Source organism: Scyliorhinus canicula, chromosome 3, assembly GCF_902713615.1.
Source record: "Scyliorhinus canicula chromosome 3, sScyCan1.1, whole genome shotgun sequence".
In the NCBI taxonomy this organism is placed as follows: Eukaryota; Metazoa; Chordata; class Chondrichthyes; order Carcharhiniformes; family Scyliorhinidae; genus Scyliorhinus; species Scyliorhinus canicula.
This window is the reverse complement of record NC_052148.1, coordinates 258,570,137-258,593,019: the sequence shown is the minus strand read 5'-3', so window position 1 is coordinate 258,593,019 and position 22,883 is coordinate 258,570,137. Positions and strand designations below refer to the sequence as shown.

Below are 22,883 nucleotides of genomic sequence, written 5' to 3'. Positions count from 1 at the left end.
ATATAGACAGTCAATGATGCAAGACGATACTTTGAATGAGAGTCTTTACAGGTAATTAAGTCTTTACTGGTCCAGACTGATTAGAGAGAGGGATAATCACAGGTTAAAGAGGAGTGAATTGTCTCAAGCCAGGACAGATGGTTGGACTTTTCAAGCCCAAGCTGCTCGGCGATTCTGTGTTATCGCACATCCTGAAGGCCACCTTGGAGAACGCTTACCCAAAGATCAGAGGCTGAATGCATACGGAGGGCTTGTCCATAGGGGATGGCTTCTTTAAAGTGTTTAGGTTACACACATTAGGTTTAGGTTAAACACATTAAAGAAGCCATCCCCTACGGAGAAGCCCTCCGTATACCCAGGATCTGCTCAGACGAGGAGGAATGTGACAGACATCTACTGATGCTGAAAGATGCCCTCGTATGAATGGGATATGGCGCTCGACTCATTGATCGACAGTTCTAATGCGCCACAGCAAAAACCGCATCGACCTCCTCAGAAGACAAACACAGGACACAATCAACAGAGCACCCTTCGTCATCCAGTACAGTACTCCAGTTTCCTCCCACAAGTCCCAAAAGACGTGCTGTTAGGTACTTTGGACATTCCGAATTCTCCCTCGGTGTACCCGAACAGGCGCTGGAATGTGGCGACATGGGGCTTATTATTATTATGTAGATTAAAAAGAATGCAGCATGGATCCATTTCCCCCAAAACACCCTAAATGAAATGGCTGCTTCTGGAGTACAGAGATAAGCGTGCAGAATTGAATATACTTCACATCATAGAAACAGGACAACTGATTCTATGTCTGTCTTCATACTCAACACACGCTATCGCCACACTCTGAAATTGGCCCTTCCTACTCTCACCAAGTATCCCTCCATTCAAGTGTCAGTGCAGGTAAGATGCTCAAGACCGGCATTGAAACCACAAGCTACCAAGTCAAAGGAAAGAACATGGTCAGCGCGGTCGAACCGGCATCTTGTTCTTCCGGAGGGCAGTATTCAGCAACAGTCCAGAAACATCTGCACCATGACCCACTCACATTTAACCACATTGTAATCAATGCTTCATCAATGAATTCCATACAACCAGCAGGACGTTTAATCAGCACATTCTATTAACATTAAACAATTAAACAAACAGCAGCTAAAGCCAGTTTTAACAGGGATGGTTTATTACAGTACATGCGGAGGTCAATCATTCTCAGCAAAAGGCAGGAAGATGGAGTTAACTGTATTTACTCTAATTTCATTCTCCAGCTCTTTTCCTGTATCCTGTCATATTCTTCTTTTCCAAATTCCTGTTCAATTTCCTTCTATATTATGTTAGTCACATCCTCCGGATGCATTTCGTAGCAAAGAAACATAGGAACAGATGTCCGCCATTCAGGCTCTCGTGCCATTTAATAAGACCAATGAGAGTTTTGCCAGCCAAGGGTATTATTCAGAGACGTGGAGCCAAGGCGGGTGAATAGGGATGGGATATCTGTACCTTAGCTAGCAAGATTCAGCAATCTCAGGTTTAAAATTAATTATAAAAGAATTGCATGTTTAATAATCCTCTATGAAAATGAGTTCGAACTTCTCTTTTCAGTCATTTAAGTGACACTCTTTTAGCCTCTGTTTACCAATTCGTGCAAGTAATCTTAAACGGTTCAAAACAGAATGCCATTAATGTTATGATGTTTTGGGCAGCACGGTGACGCAGTGGTCAGCACTGCTGCCTACGGCACTGAGGACCCGTGTTCAATCCGGCTCTGGATCACTGTCTGTGTGAGTTTGCACATTCTCCCAGTGTGAGTTTCACGCCCATAACCCAAAGATGTGCAGGGTAGGTGGATTGGCCACGCTAAATTGCCCCTTCAATTGGAAATCAATAATTGGGTACTCAAAATTTTTATTTTTTTTATTTTTTTAAATTGGGATACTTTACAAGGTGCTCTCAATGCCATTCACATTTGAATATGTCTATTTGATTCCCTTTTAACCTTCTTTTCCAGGGGAAAACAAGTCTAGCTTCCAAAACCTTTCGTCATAACTCAGACTTCTCATTCCTGTCATCGTTCTACTCAATCTTTGCTGTACCCTTCTCATGGCTCCAATAACCCTCCAATTATGGCACTTGCGAAAGCCATCACAATGCCCCTATTATAACCAACAGCTTGCATTAATTCAACAGGACTTGAAATGAAAATGAAATGAAAATTGCTTATTGTCACAAGTAGGCTTCAATGAAGTTACTGTAAAAAGCCCCTAGACGCCACATTCCGGCGCCTGTTCGGGGACTTCCTTGTTTGAAGTTGAATACTCCAGAATCACACTGCTTCATTATGGCTTGTTTAATTCTTTAAAGATCTAGGGCAGTAAAATTAAACTTTGATGGGATAAAACAACATGTTAGGAAAAGAAGAGTAGTTTTTAGGAATACTTGTATAGTCTTCAGTGGGTTTAATTTAATGTTTCTGTGCCTGGAAGGGTAAAGCGAAGGGTTAGATTCATGGTGAACAAAGATGTTTGCATGTGTGGGGGTTGGTTTCAATTCCAACTGTGATTCTGTTGTGCTTAGAGAGGGCCACAGCGTGAAGAATAAATAAAACCAGCAATGGTTGCTCAGAACGAGGCCTTATAAGATCAGCAAATTTACAGTGCTGAAGGAGGCCATTCGGCCCATTGAGTCTGCACCGGCCCTTGGGAAAGAGCACCATACCCAAGCCCACACTTCCACCCTACCCCTATAACCCAGTAACCCCACTTAACTTTTTTGGCACCAAGGGCAATTTAGCATAGCCAATCCACTTAGGGTTGAGAAGCTTCTAAGTTTTACTTCAGCTAATTTGATTGCAGTTGGAGATAGGTAGTGAGAGAGAAGGAAGCTCTCACAGCTCTGCTAGAAGCAGTTGGTTTTAGGAGGCAAAAGAGGGAACATCTCTCAATCTTGCTGGAAGAAAAGGTCACACTATGGAGTAATGATTAAGAAAACAGATGGCGGAAACCTAAAGTCCAGCTGGTTCAGGGTACTAGAGAAATGAAGAGAAGTTTCCAAGTCGGGAGTTAACAGAACAGAGGGAACAGGAAACCTGAACAGATTTATGTTAGAGTTGAAAAGGCATTGGATCGTGAGAGGCCAGGAAGATATCTGCAGCAGTGCCAAGGTCTGTGAGAAATTACTAGCTTGCGAGACATTATTTGAAATAATTGTGAAAAATCAGTGGCTGGACCATGGGAGTTTGTGTAAACACCTTCAAGACAAGGGAAAGCTGAAGGGAGAGGTGCAAAGCCTAAAAGCGAAACCTTGATCGAAGCAGCGGAGGGGAAGCAGAATTTAAAATGAAGATTTGAAAATGGAATTTGAAATTACTCCTGTGGAAGCTGGAATTCAGTGAGACAAGGTGGCTCACAGTATAAGAATCATCTAGGGGGATTCCAAAAGAATTGCACAGACACTAACTGGAGTCCAGAGCAGAGAGGGTGTATTTGAACACAGTCATCTTGTGTTGAGACCATTGGAGCTTAAAATATACTTTGTAACCAGTGTTAATTCTAAAACCAGCATGGACTGATGATGGATTTATGGACAGATCTGATCTCTTCACACATCTTCACCCGATGACTGTGTCTATGTATTTACATTGTGTATTTTATGTTTTCCCTATTATGTATTTTCTTTTCATGTACAGAATGATCTGTTTGAGCTGCTCGCAGAACAATACTTTTCACTGTACCTCGGTACACGTGACAATAAACCAATCCAATTGTTCAGATAAAGGGGGAGTAAAGGAGTATTGTATCATAATCCAATTTTTTCCACGTTTGATAAAATTTTTAAAAAGCGTTAAAACTAATTAACAGTCCTATGGACTCTGTTCCTCCACATTTTGTAAAAAAAAAGAGTAAAAGTCAAGTCTGGGGCAGCACGGTAGCACAAGTGGATAGCACATGGCTTCACAGCGCCAGGGTCCCAGGTTCAATTCCCCGCTGGGTCACTGCCTGTGCGGAGTCTGCACGTTCTCCCCGTGTCTGCGTGAGTTTCCTCCGAGTGCTCCGGTTTCCTCCCACAGTCCAAAGACATGCAGGTTAGGTGGATTGGCCATGATAAATTGCCTTTAGTGACCAAAAAGGTTAGGAGGGGTTATTGGGTTACAGGGATAGGGTGGAAGTGAGGGCTTAAGTGGGTCGGTGCAGACTCGATGGGCCGAATGGCCTCCTTCTGCACTGTATGTTCTATGTTCTTTTGTGCCTGGTTTCCATTCTGGGAAATTCCCATCCAGTTATAACATCGACCGGTATAGTGACAAACAGGTATTAATAGAATCAGCTGCCTGGAGGAGATTTAGAAGTCTGTTGCCTGAATTGGAAAACTTTAGTGATGAAGAAAGCTTTTATAGGATGGGGAACAGAGGAGGGGAGGTTCAATTGTAGGGGACAAAGTTGAGGGATCTAGATGCAATGGATTTGAAGACCATATTTCCTTTGGTTGAGGGTCCATTAACAGGGCAGCATAGATTTACGTGAAGAGGTCGAGGGTTCAGAGGGGATTTGAGGGGGACATTGTTTCACCCAGTGTGAGATTAGGGATCTGGATGTTCCTGAAAGCGTGATAACGGCAGAAACTTCCAGAACATTTGAAAAGTACTTTGATAGGCACTTCAAGTGTCGTAGCATAAAAGACTACTTGGATCAAGAGCTGGAAGGTGGGTTTAGGCTGCATAGTGCTTTACTGGTCAGCGTGGACATGAGGGACTGCTCAGTAAATTTCTATTTCTATGTATATTAGCCCTATATCCTAGATGTGGAGATGCCGGCGTTGGACTGGGGTGAGCACAGTAAGAAGTCTTACAACACCAGGTTAAAGTCCAACAGGTTTGTTTCAAACACTAGCTTTCGGAGCACTGCTCCTTCCTCAGGGGAATCATATCCTTTATCCTACATCCTATATCCTGCACACGCGTCATAGAATCATAGAATTTACAGTGCAGAAGGCTATTCGGCTCATCGAATCTGCACCGGCCCTTGGAAAGGGCACCCTACTTAAGCCCACAACTCCACCCTATCCCCATAACCCCACCCAACCTTTTTGGACACTAAGGGCAATTTAGCATGGCCAATCCACCTAACCTGCACATCTTTGGACTGTGGGAGGAAACCGGAGCACCCGGAGGAAACCCACGCAGACACAGCATGAACGTGCAGACACCACACAGACAGTGACCCAAGCCAGGAATCGAACCTGGGACCCTGAAGTTGTGCAGCAATAGTGCTATCCACTGTGCTACCATGCCGCCCCACGTCCCTCTGTTCTTGTACAGTTTACATACATTATTTATATCTCATGTTCTCTACGCAGACGAGGAATTCAATGAAAACTCACCATAAAAGAGGAATGCTCGTGTCAGGTGATGATCTTGGTAAGTCCTGTTGATGGTAAAGTAACAGGTGTCAGTTCCACACTGGCCTAATCGGCCCAATTCACCAGTCAGTGGTGACCACCAGATAACAATGGGATGCTGAATGTCCACATCTGAAGACTTTGTCATGCCATTCAGTAAAGTATTTGTTTCCTTCACATGATTCCAAACCTCCAGTCCATCTCGGAGCTCATTCTCACTTTTCACTTTCTTCTTTTCAAACTGTCCCAGCTCAACCACCACCTGCAGGTATGAACAGTCAATGTCATGCAAAGCTTTGAGTTGGTGCAGCAATCTTCAATTACACGCGGGGATGGTACAATACACTTTGGTGAGCTGGCAGGTCAAAGTACTAAGGTAACAACACGTACCTAACCTGGGAGTAACAATTTCCGAAAACACATTCAGAGCCTGTCCACCATCTACAAGTCAGGAGGGTGATGGAATACAGTCCCTTTGCCTGCTTGAGTGCAACTCCAAACTGACTCAAGCACATGGGCACAGCCGCCTGCTTAATCAACACCCTATGCACCAGCTCAAACATTCACTCCTTCCACTACTAATGCACAGTGGCAGCAGTGTGTACCATCTACAAGATGCACTGTAGCAACGCACCAAGGCTCTTTTGATAGCACCTTCCACACCCACCACCTGTACCATCTAGAAGGACTAGCAGGTGTACGGGTACATCACCCACCTGCAAGATCCCCCTCCACGTCACACACCATCCTGACTTGGAACTGTATTGCTATTCCTTCACTGTTGATAGGTCAAAATCATGAAACTCCCTCCTTAACTAACACTCATTTTCAAATCCTCTCTGGCCACAGGAGAGGTGCGAAAGGACTGGAGGACAGATAATGCGGTACCATTATTAAAGAAGGGAAGTAGGGAATAAACAGGTAACTACAGGCCAGTGAGTTTAACATCAGTGGTCGGAAAATTATTGAAAACATTTCTGAGGGACAGAATTAATCTTCACTTGGAGAGGGAAAGTTAACTCTAGGGTAGTCAGCATGGCTTTGATGTGGAGATGCCGGCGTTGGACTGGGGTGAGCACAGTAAGAAGTCTTACAACACCAGGTTAAAGTCCAACAGGTTTGTTTCAAACACGAGCTTTCGGAGCGCAGCTCCTTCTTCAGGTGAATGGAAAGGCTTGTTCCAGAAATGTTTATATAGACACAGTCAGAGATGCCCCGGAATGCGAGCACCTGCAGGCAATCAAATCATCAAAGATGCAGAGAGAGAGGTAACTCCAGGTTAAAGAGGTGTGAATTGTCCCAAGCCAGTTCAGTCGGTAGGCCTCTGCAAGTCCAGGCTTGTTGGTGGGGGCCGAATGTAATGCGACATGAATCCCAGATCCCGGTTGAGTCCGCATTCATGCGTGCGGAACTTAGCTATAAGTTTTTGCTCAGCAATTTTGCGTTGTCGCGTCTCCTGAAGGCCTCCTTGTAGAATGCTGACCCGGAGATCAGAGGCTGAATGTCCTTGACTGCTGAAGTGTTCCCCAACTGGAAGGGAACAGTCCTGCCTGTTGATAGTCGCACGATGCCCGTTTATTCGTTGTCGCAGTGTCTGCATGGTCTCGCCAATGTACCACGCTTCGGGACATCCTTTCCTGCAGCGTATGAGGTAGACTACATTGGTCGAGTCGCACGAGTATGCGCCGCGTACCTGGTGGGTGGTGTTTCCACGTGTAATGGTGGTGTCCATGTCGATGATCTGGCATGTCTTGCAGAGATTACCCTGGCAGGGTTTTGTGGTGTTGTGGTTGCTGTTCTGAAGGCTGGGTAATTTGCTGCAAACAATGGTTTGTTTGAGGTTGCGCGGTTGTTTGAAGGCCAGTAGTGGGGGGGTGGGGATGACCTTGGCAAGATGTCCATCCTCGCTGATGATGTGTTGGAGGCTGCGAAGAAGATGTCGTAGTTTCTCCGCCCCAGGAAAGTACTGGACGACGAAGGGTACTCTGTCAGTGGTGTCCCGTGTTTGTCTTCTGAGGAGGTCGGTGCGGTGTTTTGCTGTGGCGCGGTGGAACTGTCGATCAATGAGTCGAGCGCCATATCCCGTTCGTACGAGGGCATCTTTCAGCATCTGTAGGTGTCTGTTGCGCTCCTCCTTGTCTGAGCAGATCCTGTGTATACGGAGGGCTTGTCCATAGGGGATGGCTTCTTTAATGTGTTTCGGGTGAAAGCTGGAGAAGTGGAGCATCGTGAGATTATCTGTGGGCTTGCGGTAAAGCGAGGTGCTGAGGTGACCGTCCTTGATGGAGACGAGTGTGTCCAAGAATGGAACTGAATTTGGAGAATAGTCCATGGTGAGTTTGATGGTGGGATGGAACTTATTGATGTCATCGTGTAGTCGTTTCAGTGATGTCTCGCCGTGGGTCCAAAGGAAAAAAATGTCATCGATGTATCTGGTGTATAGCATCGGTTGAAAGTCCTGTGTGGTGAGGAAGTCCTGTTCAAACTTGTGCATGAAGATGTTGGCATATTGAGGTGCAAATTTGGTCCCCATGGCTGTTCCGTGCGTCTGGATGAAGAATTTGTTGTCGAACGTGAAGACGTTGTGGTCTAGAATGAAACGGATGAGTTGCAGAATTGCGTCTGGAGATTGGCAGTTGTCGGTGTTGAGGACTGAGGCTGTTGCAGCAATGCCGTCGTCATGGGGGATGCTGGTGTAGAGTGCCGAGACATCCATTGTGACGAGGAATGTTCCTGGTTCAACTGGTCCATGGGTGCTGAGTTTCTGTAGGAAGTCCGTCGTGTCGCGACAGAAGCTGGGTGTACCTTGTACGATGGGTTTCAAGATGCCCTCGATGTGGCCAGAGAGGTTCTCACACAGGGTCCCATTGCCTGAAACGATAGGACGGCCTGGTGTGTTGGCCTTGTGTATTTTCGGGAGGCAGTAGAGATCTCCAATGCGGGGATTACGTGGGATGAGAGCACGTAGGGTGTTCTGAAGGTCTGGATCTAAGGTCTTGATCAGTCTGCTGAGTTGGCGGATGTGTTCCTTGGTTGGATCTGCGGGTAACTGCCTGTAGTGTTCCTGGTTGTCGAGTTGTCGGTATACTTCTTTGCAGTAGTCTGTTCTGTTCAGTATGACGGTGGCCCCTCCTTTGTCTGCTGGTTTGATGACGATGTTGCGGTTGGTCTTGAGAGTGCGGATGGCGTTGCGTTGTGCTTGGGTGACGTTTGAGGCTGCCTTGTGATTGCGAGTGATGAATCTGGCATTGACACGACTTCTGACGGCTTGAGCATACATGTCGAGTCTAGGGCAGCGGCCTTCCGGAGGGGTCCAATTTGACTCTTTCCTTTTCGGTTGCTGCACTGCAGATCTCGCGGTCTGCTGTTCCGGTTCATTGGTCGTGTCCCTGGGTTCGCTGTCGGCCTCTTGGGGTCTGTGGAAGAATTCCCGGAGCCTCATTCGCCTGATGAATTCCTCCGTATCTGCCGCGAGACTGATGGGGTCCATTTTGGTGGTGGTGCAGAAATTGAGCCCTCTGCTGAGGACTTCGATTTCGTCTGGTTGAAGGGTGTAGTCTGACAAGTTGACAATGGATTTCCCTGTATTGTTTTCGACTGTTGTACCGGGAGAAGCTTGATTGCTGCTGGTGGTGATGCCAAGTTTCTCAAGCTTCCTGTTCTTGGTGTGCATGTAGGTGGCATAGTATTGCTGTCTCATCTGTTTGGCGGTGTTCCGCAGCTGGTCTGCTGTGTCCTGAGCGCAAGTTGAGAATATGGCCTCTCTCTTGGTTTCCAGGTTGCGTCGACTGCTGTAGAGTTGGTGTACGAGGTGTTTGAGGAGTGTGACAGAGGTGCGGTGGCAGAGTCTTTCAGCGTAGTCTGTGTTGTAAGTCGACTTGAGTGGGTTTTTGATCTGTAGTCCTTTCGGGATCTTGTCTGCTTTTTTGCATCTTTGTAGAAACTGAATGTCAGTGTCTATATGCGCGATCTTCCTGGAGATCCTCTCCATGGCTTTGTCACGGGGAGATCATGTCTAACAAATTTCACTGAATTTTGAGCGGGTGACGAGGTGTATAGATGAGGGTAGTGCAGGCGATGTAGTTTGCATAGGCTTCAGTAAGGCTTTGGCAAGGCCCGCATTGATCCAGAAGCTGGGATCCTGGGTAATTTGGATGTAAAATTGGCTTAGTGGCAGGGAGGCAGGGGATGATGTTCGCAGGTTGTTTGTGTGACTGGGAGCCTGTGTCCAGTGGTGTTTCACAGGGATCGGTGCTCGGTCCCTTGCTGTTTGTAACTTGCATTATTTATCTAGATGTGAATGCGGGGGACCTGATTGAGGTGTATAAAATTATGAAGGACAAAGATAGGAAAAAAACTTTTCCCCTCAGTTGAGGGGTCCAATAACCAGGGGGCATAGATTTAAGGTAAGGGGCAGGATGTTTAAAGGGGATGAGGGGGAAACCCTTTTCACCCAGAGGGTGGTGGAATCTGGAACTCACTGCCTGAAAGGGTAGTAGAGACGGGAACCCTCAACATTTAAGTAGCATTTAGAAGAGCACTTGAAACGTCATAGCGTACAAGGCTACAGACTAAGTAGGATTAGAATAGATGGGTGTTTGATGGCTGGTGCAGACATGGTGGACCGAAACATCTGTGTTGTGCTGTATACCTATGATTCGAACAACACTGGAGGTGGGCCTACATGGGTCGCAGCAAATATAATTCTAGTGTCTCTTTTTCACTTCCTCAAGGGCAATTAGCAATAGACAACAAATGGCTAGCCAATTGCCAGCAATGCTCACATCTCCAGAACGAATGAAATAACACATGTTTCTGACCAGTATCTCTACCTGCAACTAATCAATAAATTTATATTTATATAGCACCTTTAACATAATGAAACACTCAAAAGTTATTTCACTGGGACATTAAAAACCCACGTATGACACCGAGCCACACACGTGTTCTTCTTCCTTTTTCAGGCCAAGGAGCAACCCATTTCTTCCACTGCGCTTACAGCGAACTGTGTTCTGGGTTATTTCCGTTTCAATGTCTCACTTCTGCTTTTACATGGACAGGTTGTTAGTAGAGCTCAGGAGGACTGCCTAGAAATGCTGGAGGAGAGAGACAGCGACGTCAATCCACTCCTGTCGGACTAAGGTAACTGCTGGATGTAAACCCAGTATTCATGGGCCTCAGATCGTGTTCTCCAGTTTGCCTGGAGCGGGGTTCGAACATGCAATCAGCCAATTTGAGAGGCAGGAATACAGTCACTCACTCCAAGGCTCACTCCTAAACATACACATACATAGTAATAGAAGTTCACGTTGAAACAAACAGATGAATATTATTCTACCAGAGGGCTTGTATTTAATTTCTTACCTTGAATGGCCAATGCAATGTTGCTATTGAATGAGCAGAGAGAGAAACCAAATTTGCTTTTCACCCTAACTCACCACGATAAAATCACTCCAAACCTCTATATGCACACTGCTACTCAATTGCTCACATCAACGATATTCTGCATCAATCATTTGCCTCGTCAAGAAACCATGGTTAATATTGTATTTCTTTTTTTTTATATAATTTTTATTGGAATTTTTTACAGAAAATATAAAACATAACGACAAACAATGAAATGCAACACAATAATCTATAATAACTGTGACACCCCCAGACCGTATCGGCGCATGTATCACATCCCCCCACCCCCCCAACCCTAATGAACAACAAAAGAACTTTAAAAATATTAAAATTAAATAAACAAACATAGTCATTGTCGGCCCCCCCCCTTTTCCCTCCCCGGGTTGCTGCTGCTGCTGTCCCCGTACCCTATCGTTGAGCCAGAAAGTCGAGAAAAGGCTGCCACCGCCTAAAGAACCCTTGTACCGACCCTCTCAGGGCGAATTTGACCTTCTCTAGCTTAATGAAACCCGCCATGTCATTGATCCAGGTCTCCACGCTTGGGGGCCTCGCATCCTTCCATTGTAGCAAGATCCTTCGCCGGGCTACTAGGGACGCAAAGGCCAGCACACCGGCCTCTTTCGCCTCCTGCACTCCCGGCTCCACCCCAACCCCAAAAATCGCGAGTCCCCATCCTGGCTTTACCCTGGATCCCACCACCCTCGACACCGTCCTCGCCACCCCCTTCCAGAACTCCTCCAGTGCCGGGCATGCCCAGAACATATGGGCATGGTTCGCTGGACTCCCTGAGCACCTGACACACCTGTCCTCACCCCCAAAGAACCTACTCATCCTCGTCCCAGTCATGTGGGCCCGGTGCAGCACCTTGAATATTGTATTTCTAATAACGGGTTATGTTTCAGAAATACCAAAGCCCTATTTTCATGCAATCACTCCTGGAGAGAATCGTTTTTTCCATCTTAAGATAAACTAAAAATATTGGGGTTTCTGGACCAGTATCCTGACCACTGTTGGGATCTGCTCTGGGATGGTAATAACGTTTGAAGTAATAAACATCCACATCCAGAAGTAATCATATTCTAATCAATTTTACTAATGAAAAGAAAAAATAGGTTGTAATAAAACTACATATTTATCTATTTTCTTCAACTCATGTTTGCACAACTGAAAGCTTTCATTGACCTAGCCCATAGTGATTTCTGAAATTAAATACTATATTCAACGCACAACTGGAATAAACTAATTTGAAATTTTAAAAAGAGAAGCTCAAAGCAGTGCATAATAACATTAAACGTTTCTGCTATTCAGCACTCCCTTTCAATTAATTGAATATTGTGAGGGGTAACATGGTGGCACAGTGGTTAGTACTGCTGCTTCACAATGCCAGGGATCCGGGTTCAATTCCGGCCCTGGGCGTCTGTCTGTGTGGAGTCTGCACGCTCTCCCCATTGGTGCATGGGTTTCCTGCAGGTGCTCCGGTTTCCTCCCACAGTCCAAAGAAGAGCAGCTCAGGTGGATTGACCATGCTAAATTGCCCCTTAGTGTTCAAGGATGTGCAGGTTGGGTGCGGTTATGGGGTTACGGGGATAGGATGGGGCCTTGGTAGGGTGCGTGCAGTCTTAATGGGCTGAATGGCCTCCTTCTGCACTGTAAGAATTCGATGATTCTATGCGTGGATGGTAATGGATTTTGAAAGAAAAGCCACATTTATTTACAATCGCACAAATTTAGCTTGTAATTATTGCGAACTTGGCCTGTCACAAGACATTGCCAGAAATGATGCCATCAAAAACTGGGTTTTAATGGTTTCCAATAAGCATGTTTATTGCATAAGGAAACCCATTTGCCCCGAAGGATCGACTAGTCAAAGAAGTAATTGTCACCATTTCAGAACTTTTTAAAAAAATTGTGCATGTACAATAACCATATTCATTACTTTGAAAAGTCAAGAGTTTATCAGAAAGCACCCAGAGACACACTCAAACAGCCCTGTGCAGAATCGGGATTGGAAGCCTGCTTAAACACATAGAATACAAAGCTTTATTCCCAATTGCTGGGATGCATGTTCAGGAGGATTGTTTCAGTCACGACTTTGCACTCGTGCATTATAATTCATGTCTTCTTGTGCAATAGAGGGGAGAGGCTTCAAATCATTTCTCAATAAGAAAGTGAGAACAATCAAGCAGTAGCCTGTTCCTCAGCACTGGATCAGCATAACATCGAAGAGCTTTACATCAATTACTAAATCCACAGTGACTAAATCTAGCAAGCTCAATTTCTAATCTTTTTGGACAAGTGGTGGTCCCAATAGAGATGGCTGGACAGAAGAGTGCAAACAAATAGATTTATACTGTGGACAGGATGAAAGTGGATGTTGAGGGCAGTTTTCAAGGAAGATTTTCATGGACAGAGAGGAGGTTTATGGTGGAAATTCCAAAGCATGGAGCCAAGGAGCCGAAAGGAACAGCCACCAAAGTGGGAGCAAGGGGCCGGAGACATAGGGCTGCAGTCAGAGGTCTCAGGAGTTTGGAGGAGGTTCCTTAAATAGGGGGCAAGATCATGAAAATGCTAAGAAAATTAAAGTGTTAAATTTGTGACATGAGAGCCAATGTAAATCAGTGAAGCCAGAGGTGATGGGTGAGCCAGGTTGGTGTGGGATCAGATACAGTCAAGCGTTTGGGATAACGGAAGCCTATGGCAAGTGTAAGAAAAGGAGATTGGCAATCATAGCGTTTGACTGGTTGAGACTGATGTGCTGAGATAGAGCTGGAAGCTGATGATCAGTCCATTGGCAGAATTACACCGAAAACCAATTTAAGATTATCAGTGGGGTTCACAATGTGGCTCACTTACACTTGCCGAAGCTACACATTTACCCATATAGGGCTCTGTCCTTTGCAGGCAGAAGTAGCACGTGCAACTTTCTGAATTACAAAAAAAGCTTTGGGGGAGGGGGGGCGGGGAAAGAGAGAGAGACAGCCATCCACTGGTTCTTTCCCCAGGGAAAAGCCTTGACCAAAGTCGACCTGCCTGGTTTGAATTTGAAGAAAAGCTTGGCAGTTAACTGTTCCCTGGTGCATTCTCCACGGCAATGCCTCTTCCGATCAGAGTCTACTTGCCAGCCAATCAGCACTCTCTTCTTATGCAGTATATATTATTATTCCCGTTACTATGGCATTCTTTCCACTCGTCCTGATGTGTGCACATCAAAAACCTTATCTCTCATTATTCAGGAATACTCAAGGAGACAACATAACAGAGGAGGTAAGGTGGGCAGCTTTTGTAATGGAAAAAACATGGGGTCAGAGGCTCGCTCAGAATAAATAGAGAGTAAACAGCTCGAGTCAAACCTGAGCAAGTGGCTGAGTATGGGAGCGAAATCAGAAGCTAAGGTACAGTGGTTCAAGACAATGGTTCAAGACAAAGACAGTGGCTGAACAAGGATTGTATTCCAGATCGAGCAATCTGACAGCACAGTGTTCTCTGGCAGGTCAAGGAGGTTGACTGTCACCAATGTAGGTGTGAAACGTGGCTTGGGAGATGTTGTCAGGAGGCAGCCTGCAATGTGGACTAGGGGAAAGACAAAAATAGTCAGCTCCTCTGGATATTGCAGGCAACAATGCAAGGGCAGGAGGATAAACCATTGCTGCAGATACTCTGGCTTCTATCGAATGGATGAGCATGGGAAAAGGTGATGGGCGTCCCACTCATATGGATCATGCAGGAAGATGGTGCATTTTAACATGTCAACTGTCGGAACAAGCCTGGAGAAGGAATCTTGCACAAAGTTGAAGTCACAGAGAACATCGAGGTGCTGCCATGGTCAGGATGTTTCAAGTGACTTTAGCGCAAGTGTTGGAAACCTGGTTGGAGAGATTCAAACATGGAGCCGCAGGAAAGATGGGCACAGATTTTTGAACACAACACATTGAGAAACTTGAAAGGAAAGCCAGGCTGTGAGGACAGAAGGGTTACTGAAAGGAAGGGGGTCAATGGTTAAGAAAACGGAAGCACTTTCACAATGAGAGATCTATGTTTGGGTGGAATTAGGATTCATGCAAGAACCAAACATTACCCTGCTGTTAAAATATGTACTTCTGCAGACTGAGAATCAAAGACAATAAAGGTTTTACCCGAATGAGGAAAAGAAAAACTAACCAGTTTAGCATCTGCTATTTTATAGCCTCCAATAATAACTTACAGTCTGGATTCTCAAATAGCTCCCCCAATGTCACAACTAGCCATGGAGGCAAAATATAATAAAAGGCCAGTAAATAGAATCATAGAATTTACAGTGCCGAATTAGGCCATTTGGCCCACCGAGGCTGTGCCAGCCCTTGGAAAGAGCACCCTACATCTCCACCCTATCCCCTTAACCCCACCTTAATGTTTCGGACAGTAAGTGCAATTTATCATGGCCAATCCACCTAACTGCACATCTTTGGACTGTGGGAGGAAATTGGGAGCACCCGGAGGAAACCCACACAGACACAGGGAGAACGTGCAGACTCCGCACAGGCAGTGACCCAAGCCGGGAATCGAACCCAGGTCCCTGGCGCTGTGAAGCAACTGTGCTAACCACTGTGCTACCGTGCCACCTAGAGATGGAAGACAAGCTCTCTTTCATCAAACCAAATACAGCAAGCTCAGCACTGACATTAATTCCTACAACTAAACCAAAACACTGAAAACCCAAGGGAAAGTGGCAATTGCACTAGGTCACCAGGTTTTATATTCCAAGGCTGCTTCACGGTGATTGAGGATTCACAAACAAGTTCCTAAATCAAACGAGTTATGCATTGGCACAAGGCTGCCTTTGCACACTGCTTTGCACCATTTAATTCAAACTCCAAGGTAAAAGAAGACGACTGTTCATCCCACTCATTCAATATTCCCACATTGAAGAAACTGATGCCTGCTACAAAGAAAAAGATCAGCACAATGGAGAGTATGGCTATCTTAAGCAGTTAGACCTTCCTACTTTACATAGGCAGCTTCCTTCACGACCCCCATATTTAGGATTTCAAGAAACCACTCAGATGCAAAGTGATCAAGTTTTCAGATGACACCAAACTAGGAAATTGAGCAACACACATGAATACAAGGACACAATTCAGGACTTCAGTACGAGGACCCCACTATATACTCAATTCTCAGGCAACATTGTAGTTGATTTCCTCAAAAAGGCAACTTTGAGGGAAATTATTTCAAGCAAATTGGGTTTTCCCATTAAAACACTAAAATTTAGAATGTCCAATTCACCTAATAAGCACGTCATTCAGGACTTGCGGGAGGAAACCGGAGCACCCGGAGGAAACTCGCGCAGACACGGGGAGAACGTGCAAACTCCGCACAGACAGTGACCCAAGCCGGGAATTGGACCTGGGACCCTGGCGCGTGTGAAGCAACAATGCTAACCATTGTGCTATCGTGCCACACATTACAACCTGCAAGTTGAAGTACTTTGCATTGCTAAATTGTTCTTGCAGTAAATGAAATAATTTTAAAATGAATTTCATTTGAAAAGTTTAAATACGCTAATTTTCTAATAACCTCCAACTCACTGCATCTCCTGCTAACCATGTCCCACTCCCTGCCCCTCGTCATCATTAATCTCCCATTCGTGGACTCTGCCACTGCCTGAATCCACCCACCGCCCGCCAGTAAATAGAATCATAGAATTTACAGTGCCGAATTAGGCCATTCGGCCCACCGAGTCTGTACAGCCCTTGGAAAAAGCACCCTACACCTCCACCCTATCCCCTTAACCCCACCTTAATGTTTCGGACAGTAAGTGCAATTTATCATGGCCAATCCACCTAACTGCACATCTTTGGACTGTGGGAGGAAATTGGGAGCACCCGGAGGAAACCCACGCAGACACGGGAAGAACGTGCAGACTCCGCACAGACAGTGACCCAAGCCGGGAATCGAACTTGGGACCCTGGCGCATTGAAGCAACAGTGCTGACCACTGTGCTATCGTGCCACCCCTTGTTCATACACAAGTCACCAAACCGCAGAACGAGTGACAAAATTTAAGTCTCACTTTACTGACTCTGGTGCCCTTGCAGTATACAGGAACTAGGATAAAAACATCCTGTTGGTGTAACAAATAAAGTTATTGATTAGCAGGGCTGTTCAAGAGCTTTGTTACTAAGCTGTTGATGCCAAGACTAAGTACTGCGGCATCTCAGTTATAGGTCTGCTACTTTCCTTTGCCGTCGCATTTACCCTCTGCCTTCCCTGTCCTCAGCCTCCTACACTGTTCCAATGAAGATCAATAGAAACTTGACAAGCAGTTACTCATCTTTCGATCGGGCACCATTATGATTTCTGGCCGTAAAGCTGACAACAGCAACTTTAGATCAGAACCATTTTCTCAGGCAGTAAATGCTGCCGTATAACCAGTTATATCTCCTCGGGAGCCATATCTTGTTTCTTTTCTTAATCCATTATCACTCCATTTTTCCCCCAACACCATCATCATATTGTTGTTGTTCAATCACTTTTAACCCTCCACCCTTTCACCAGCCTTCCAGCATCTCAGAATAGTTACACAGCACAGGAGGCCATTTGGCCAGGTGTGGATGCTGGTTCTCCTTCGGAGCAATTTACTTGGTGCCACTCACCCACTTTCACCCCCGCAACCCTGCACATCCCTTTTCAGGTAACAATCCCTCTTGACTGCCTCGATTAAAACTGCTTCCACCACACTCTCAGGCAGTATGCTCCAGATCCTAATCACCTACTGCGTGAAAGTGGCTTTCCTCGTGTCACTATTGCTTCTTTTTGCCAACCAGTTTAAATCTGCGCCCTTTTCTTCTTTTCTCCAAGGAAATCAGTCAATTTCGTCCAAACTAGCTGGCAAACTGCAGCACCGAAACCCTGGTCCCATTCTCATCTTTCCTTCCTCTACACCTCCATCCTCCAGCTCTGAACTTACTTAGAAACATTTAAAACTCAAAACTCTTAACCTCTTCCAGTTCTACGAAAAAGGTCACAATCTCAAAACGACGCTGGGCGCGGTCTAACGGCCGTGTCACGCCCGACTCGGGGTGCTTCGTGGCCGGTAAATCTCGCAAGAGGCCTCACGCAAGATTCAGCTGGCTCGCAAGACGTTGCGATCTGGATCCCGCCCACAATGGTTGGGACATAAATTTGCATATTTAAGCGTGTAGTTCAGCATACATAAATATGTTGCCAGTAGAGTTAACCTGCCCCCAGGATCTAACAGCCTTGTTTAGCACTGGGACCAGGCAGAACAGCACTTGAGGGATGTCCCCGGGTTACCTCTGGGCAGGGTGCCACCCTGGCAGCCTGGAAGTGCCACTCAGGCATTTCTAGGGGTCCAAGTGGCAGGGCACTGTCAAGATGCCCAGCCGGCAGTGCCAAGGTGGCATTTTGCCTGGACCGAGGATCAGGCCAGGGGTGCCCTGCCCTTACGAGGTGGGGTGCAGGAGCCCAAGGACCCCCAACGGTTAAGTTGGGGCGTTAGGAGGGTCCAGGGGTCACATTGGTGGATCAAGAGATTGGGGCGCCATTGAAAAATTTAAAAATGAAGGTAAGTGCGGCCTCGGCTGGTCTGACCTCGACAGAGCCCGTTAAAATAACAGAGTTCTGTTCGATCGCGGGATCGGTCCTGCCCACAATGGGACTTTTTTGTTTGTTAAATCGCACCCTGTGTTACTCTATCCAGACGCTGCCTGACCTACTAAGTGTTTCCAGTGGAGCAACTTTCATTTCAGATTTCCAGTGTCTGCAGCGTCTTGCTTGGTTGTTACGGCATTTGCTGTTAGTCGTGGTACAATTTGTTACATGCAAGAGAGAGTTAGTAACAGTAATAAAACATCACATTTTGTATATACCGGGAGGAATAGAGTGGGACTGGAGGAGAATCCGCCAGCTGTAAGCTACAGGATCAGCAACAGGAGACAGGAACTGGTAGAGGCGGCTCAGGGAGAAAGGAAAGCCAGGAAGAAATCGCAAGCTACTGTAGGGTAAAGCCTGCAAGAAGAAAGCAAAATAATATCAAAATGATCAATAGGAATCATCTACAGCATCAGCTAGTTAGCACCATGATCTACATAGCATTAATAAAAACTTAGTTACAGATCTCAAAGTTAAAAAGTGGGGAGAAAAAAACAATTAAGCAAGCAAAATGATTCTAATTTGCAAACACTATTATCACTGATATGTACAAACGCTGGCCTGTGCTATCTACGGAAGTGCTAGGGCTTTTTCCCAACCCAGCAGTGGACCAAATACATGGGTGGACCAGCTACATTGCAACATTTCCATCAATGTGATGGCTCAGACTGCACTTTAACGCAGATGCAAGAACACTCCACTCAAATTTAAGCTGTTTGTAAGGCATTGCCTCAAGGACACAGTCTCGCAATGACCAGGGTTTCACATTGGCTCTACAGCAACTGGTGTGGAATAAAGTTGGTCTTTTTCTTTTTACTGGAGTGGGATAGAGTAATCGCACAGCAGTCCTTTGATATTTGGAAAAGAGGGTTTGCAGGAAAAGAGCTTGCGGTGGCCACCATGATTAGGACTTTTGATGATTGATCACGAAATCCAGCACTACTGGGAACTGTTTAAGTGCCTCCTTTGCTGTGTCTGCCAAGGATATCTTACTGATCAGTCATTTGTAAGACAGGCACACGACTGGGTCATACAGTTACATGGGAATGTTCTTACAAACAGTACCATCAATTATACATTGAAGTTGGGAGTGCGCCTGTGCCTGGTGACATCTTTAAGCTCTGCTCCGAAACAAGCGTCGTACTTGGAACCCTGCTAACTACGTTAACATTGATCCAAAATGTTAACTTGCATTTTGGTCTCCAGAGCTGTCGCCACATCTGCTGAGTGATGCGTGATGCTTTATTTAACTGTGTAATGTCCCTCTGCTGAGTCTGGACAATTATTTCAGTAATGTGACCACTGAAGGCTGCATTGCAAGTCCATGTTGATAGACAGCATTCTGGTGTCAATCATTTTGCTAGATCGGTTATTTCCACCTCCAGAGGAGTTTATTTCCTGCAAAAATCAAGTAGGGGCTGTGTGCGAGGAATGGGGAAACAAATGTTAGTGTGAACCAAGAGGGACCAACATAGACGTCAGATCAGAATGAAGTGGGGGGACAAACAGCCCAATGATACTGAAGACTGTAGCTTAAGAACCACAGCTTGCTTCCCCCCCCCCCAAAAAAAAATCCATTAAGGAGTTTCAATCTTCAAGTTCAAGGACTGAAGCAAGATTTTAATTTTTTATCTGGTGATGACAAAATTGGGAAATCAGAACTGTGAGTGCTTTCCAATGTAAGATTTTCTGTAAGGTTTGCTCAATAGCAAACACACAAGATAGGGACAGAATAAGGGTGTTTACTTACTGCGAGGAAAAATCATCTCCCACATGGGGCCACCAGCCAAAAAAGGGGGCAGAGGGAGGAACAAAGTGAGCCAGCATGATCTGACAGGGGAAAATGAGAAGTAGGCCAATGCGAATGAAAGAGTGAAAGGAGGGCTAGAATACATTGAAGTGCATAGGGAAAAGGGTGCCTGTGGCAATTTGGCAACAAGAGGACACATGACAGCCCGCAGCCTCTCCAAAGAGGGGGAAATTTCCATCATTTGCACCATGCTCTTTGCTACACAAGTGTGTTATATCCCAGTAGCTAATCCTCCTCCCCTCCCCACCCCACCGTTACACAATAGGGTGAAATATGTCAGGACTATATTCAAGGCATTTTTTGAGTTGACAGTTATTTTATGAAGGTGTCAATTGTCTCAGTTGGGACTGGGTCAGGCCATTGCGGATAGGTTTAAAATGTTAGGTGCACAATAGGATCAGCCACACCGAATGTAAACCTTAAAAGTCAGGAAGCATGTACATGATAATGAGGAAATGGGTAGTCTTCTGGAGTTGATCTGATCACTGTAAACCAACATGGACTTCAAATCAAATGTGGGAAACAGACAGTCCAATGACTGTTCCAATGAGCCCGAAGACTGTAGCTCATTGAAAAAAAAACTTGACTCAACTAAGAAAGTTTCAATCTACAAGTTCAAGGACTATGAAGTTTCAATGTTTCATCCAATGTCAAAAATGGACAAATCATAACAATGAGCTTTTCCCAAGGTATGCTGTTTAAAAGCAAACAGAAAGGTAGTGAAATAAGGGTGTATACTTACTTAGCATCCTGAGGAAATATTATCTGCTTGCATAGTTTTCTCCCATGAGAGAGATTCAACAATAGTTCTATCATAAAGCAAAACAGGCAGTAAAATTCTGCAACTGGAGTGAATAGATGGTTTACTTGAAAAGGTCACAATCAACTTCAAAGATTTATAGAGTGACAGGTTAAATTACACCTTTAAAACTAAAGGTGGTGAACCCTGACCTTTCTTGCATTTCCCAATTAATTCCCTTTGCATTAAGCATAACTACATGAGCAATACTATATTCATTTTTAAGATCAATCATAAACAACTAGTAAAGTTCAGCCACTATACATTATTCCAGGTCAAACATCCTTGCATATGCATTAATGCAGTAAACATCTTACACCGACATCTAATCAACTTCCAGTCATAAATTCCTATTTCTACTTTTTATAAAAATGCCTTTGCAAACCGGTCGAGTAGTGCCCAGATCAAGAAGACATAAAAATAAATGCAGGTATTTTCTTTAATTCTGCCCACCCAATACTGGCTGTAACGCCATCACTTGCACTGTGACAAGTTTACATAGGCAGTTTGCATCATCAAAAACAGAAAATGCTGCAAGTACTCAGCAGGTCTGGTATCATCCGTGGAGAAAGACAAGAGTCCATATTTCAGATGACTTTTCATCAGAAAGAATGCTGCCAGACCCCGAGGACTGTGGGCATTTTCTGTTCTTTCATATCACATGTCCAGCAAGAGTATTGGTGGATAACTCCAATTGCAATATTGCACGGTCAATTATGCAAAAATCAGGCCCTCCCCCTGGTAAACTGGAATCAAATGCAGGGGGGTAACCTGGACCAGTCTGGAAACTGACGAGAAAGGCAAGGCGGTGCAGGAGTGTGAGAGGCCAAGCCGTTGAATAGCCACCGCCGCGCCCAGAGAGGGTCAGCAGCAGCGAGTGCGGATTGAAAGCAGCTAACCTGCAAAGTGACAATAAGAAAGAGTAGAGCGCAGCAGCACAGACAGTAAAGCCAGAGCCGCCGGAGCCCCGTCCCGGCTCCACGGCGCCGCTCTCCCCGGGGATCCCCTTCCATCGCGTCACAAAGAAAAGAGATACATCGCTCCGCCGGCCGCTATTGGCCCGTTCCGCTGCCGCACGCGGGGACCCCCCGGGGCCGCTTTGTGACATCATCGCGGTGACGCGATTGGATGCGCGGACTGCCAATCAGCAGCCTCTCCCGCTTCCGGACCGAACGGCATCACGTGTCCTGGACCCTTTCACAGGGGAGACTGAGTCACACCCACTCCACAGGGTCACTTGGCTTGTTAGATAAAACCTACATCATGTCTGGTGGGATGGAAAAGCAAATAGGGCACAAGGACTTGCATTTCTGTGATAAAAGCCAAATACTGTGGATGTTGCAAATCTGAATGAAAATACTGGAAAAGGTCCGGCAGTCTCTGTGGAGGGGCACAGTGGTTAGGACTGCTGCCTTTCAGGGTCCTGGGTTCGATTCAGGCCTTGGGTCACTGTCTGTGTGGAATCATAGAATTTACAGTGCAAAAGGAGGCCATTCAGCCCGTCGAGTCTGCACCGGCTCTTGGAAAGAACAGCCCAGCCCACGCCTCCACCTTATCCCCGTAACCCAGTAACCCCACCTAACCTTTGCACGTTCTCCCCGTGTCTGCGTAGGTTTTCATCCCGTGGCTCCGGATTCCTCCCACAGCCCAATGGTGTGCAGGTTAGGTGTATTGGCTATGCTAAATTGTCCCATAGTAACCAAAAGTTTAAGTGAGATTACTGGATTATGGGGATCGGGTGGGTGCCTGACCCGAAGTAGGGTGCTCTTTCAGAGGGTCAGTGCAGACTCGATGGGCCGAATGGCCTCTTTCTGCACTGTAGTAATTCTAT

The 22,883-nt window shown here is 45.8% G+C and overlaps 1 protein-coding gene across 5 annotated transcripts in view; it reads right to left on the bottom strand.

The window, feature by feature from the left end:
• The window catches only part of fut10 (fucosyltransferase 10), a 61,570-nt gene extending 39,452 nt beyond the window's left edge, over window positions 1-22,118 (bottom strand). Inside the window, exons 1-4 of one of the 5 annotated variants that reach the window (XM_038792656.1) lie at window positions 21,952-22,062; window positions 20,996-21,062; window positions 18,662-18,800; window positions 5,371-5,650 (exon numbers count right to left, since the gene is read on the bottom strand). In XM_038792656.1, the coding sequence (XP_038648584.1) occupies window positions 5,371-5,536 (166 nt within the window). In that variant the 5' untranslated portion in view covers window positions 5,537-5,650; window positions 18,662-18,800; window positions 20,996-21,062; window positions 21,952-22,062. Of the gene's footprint in view, window positions 1-5,370; window positions 5,651-18,661; window positions 18,801-20,995; window positions 21,063-21,437; window positions 21,456-21,823; window positions 21,914-21,951 lie in introns of those variants that run through there. The other 4 variants (XM_038792658.1, XM_038792657.1, XM_038792660.1 and 1 more) reach the window with 4 other exon arrangements.
• Window positions 22,119-22,883: the final 765 nt, after the last annotated feature.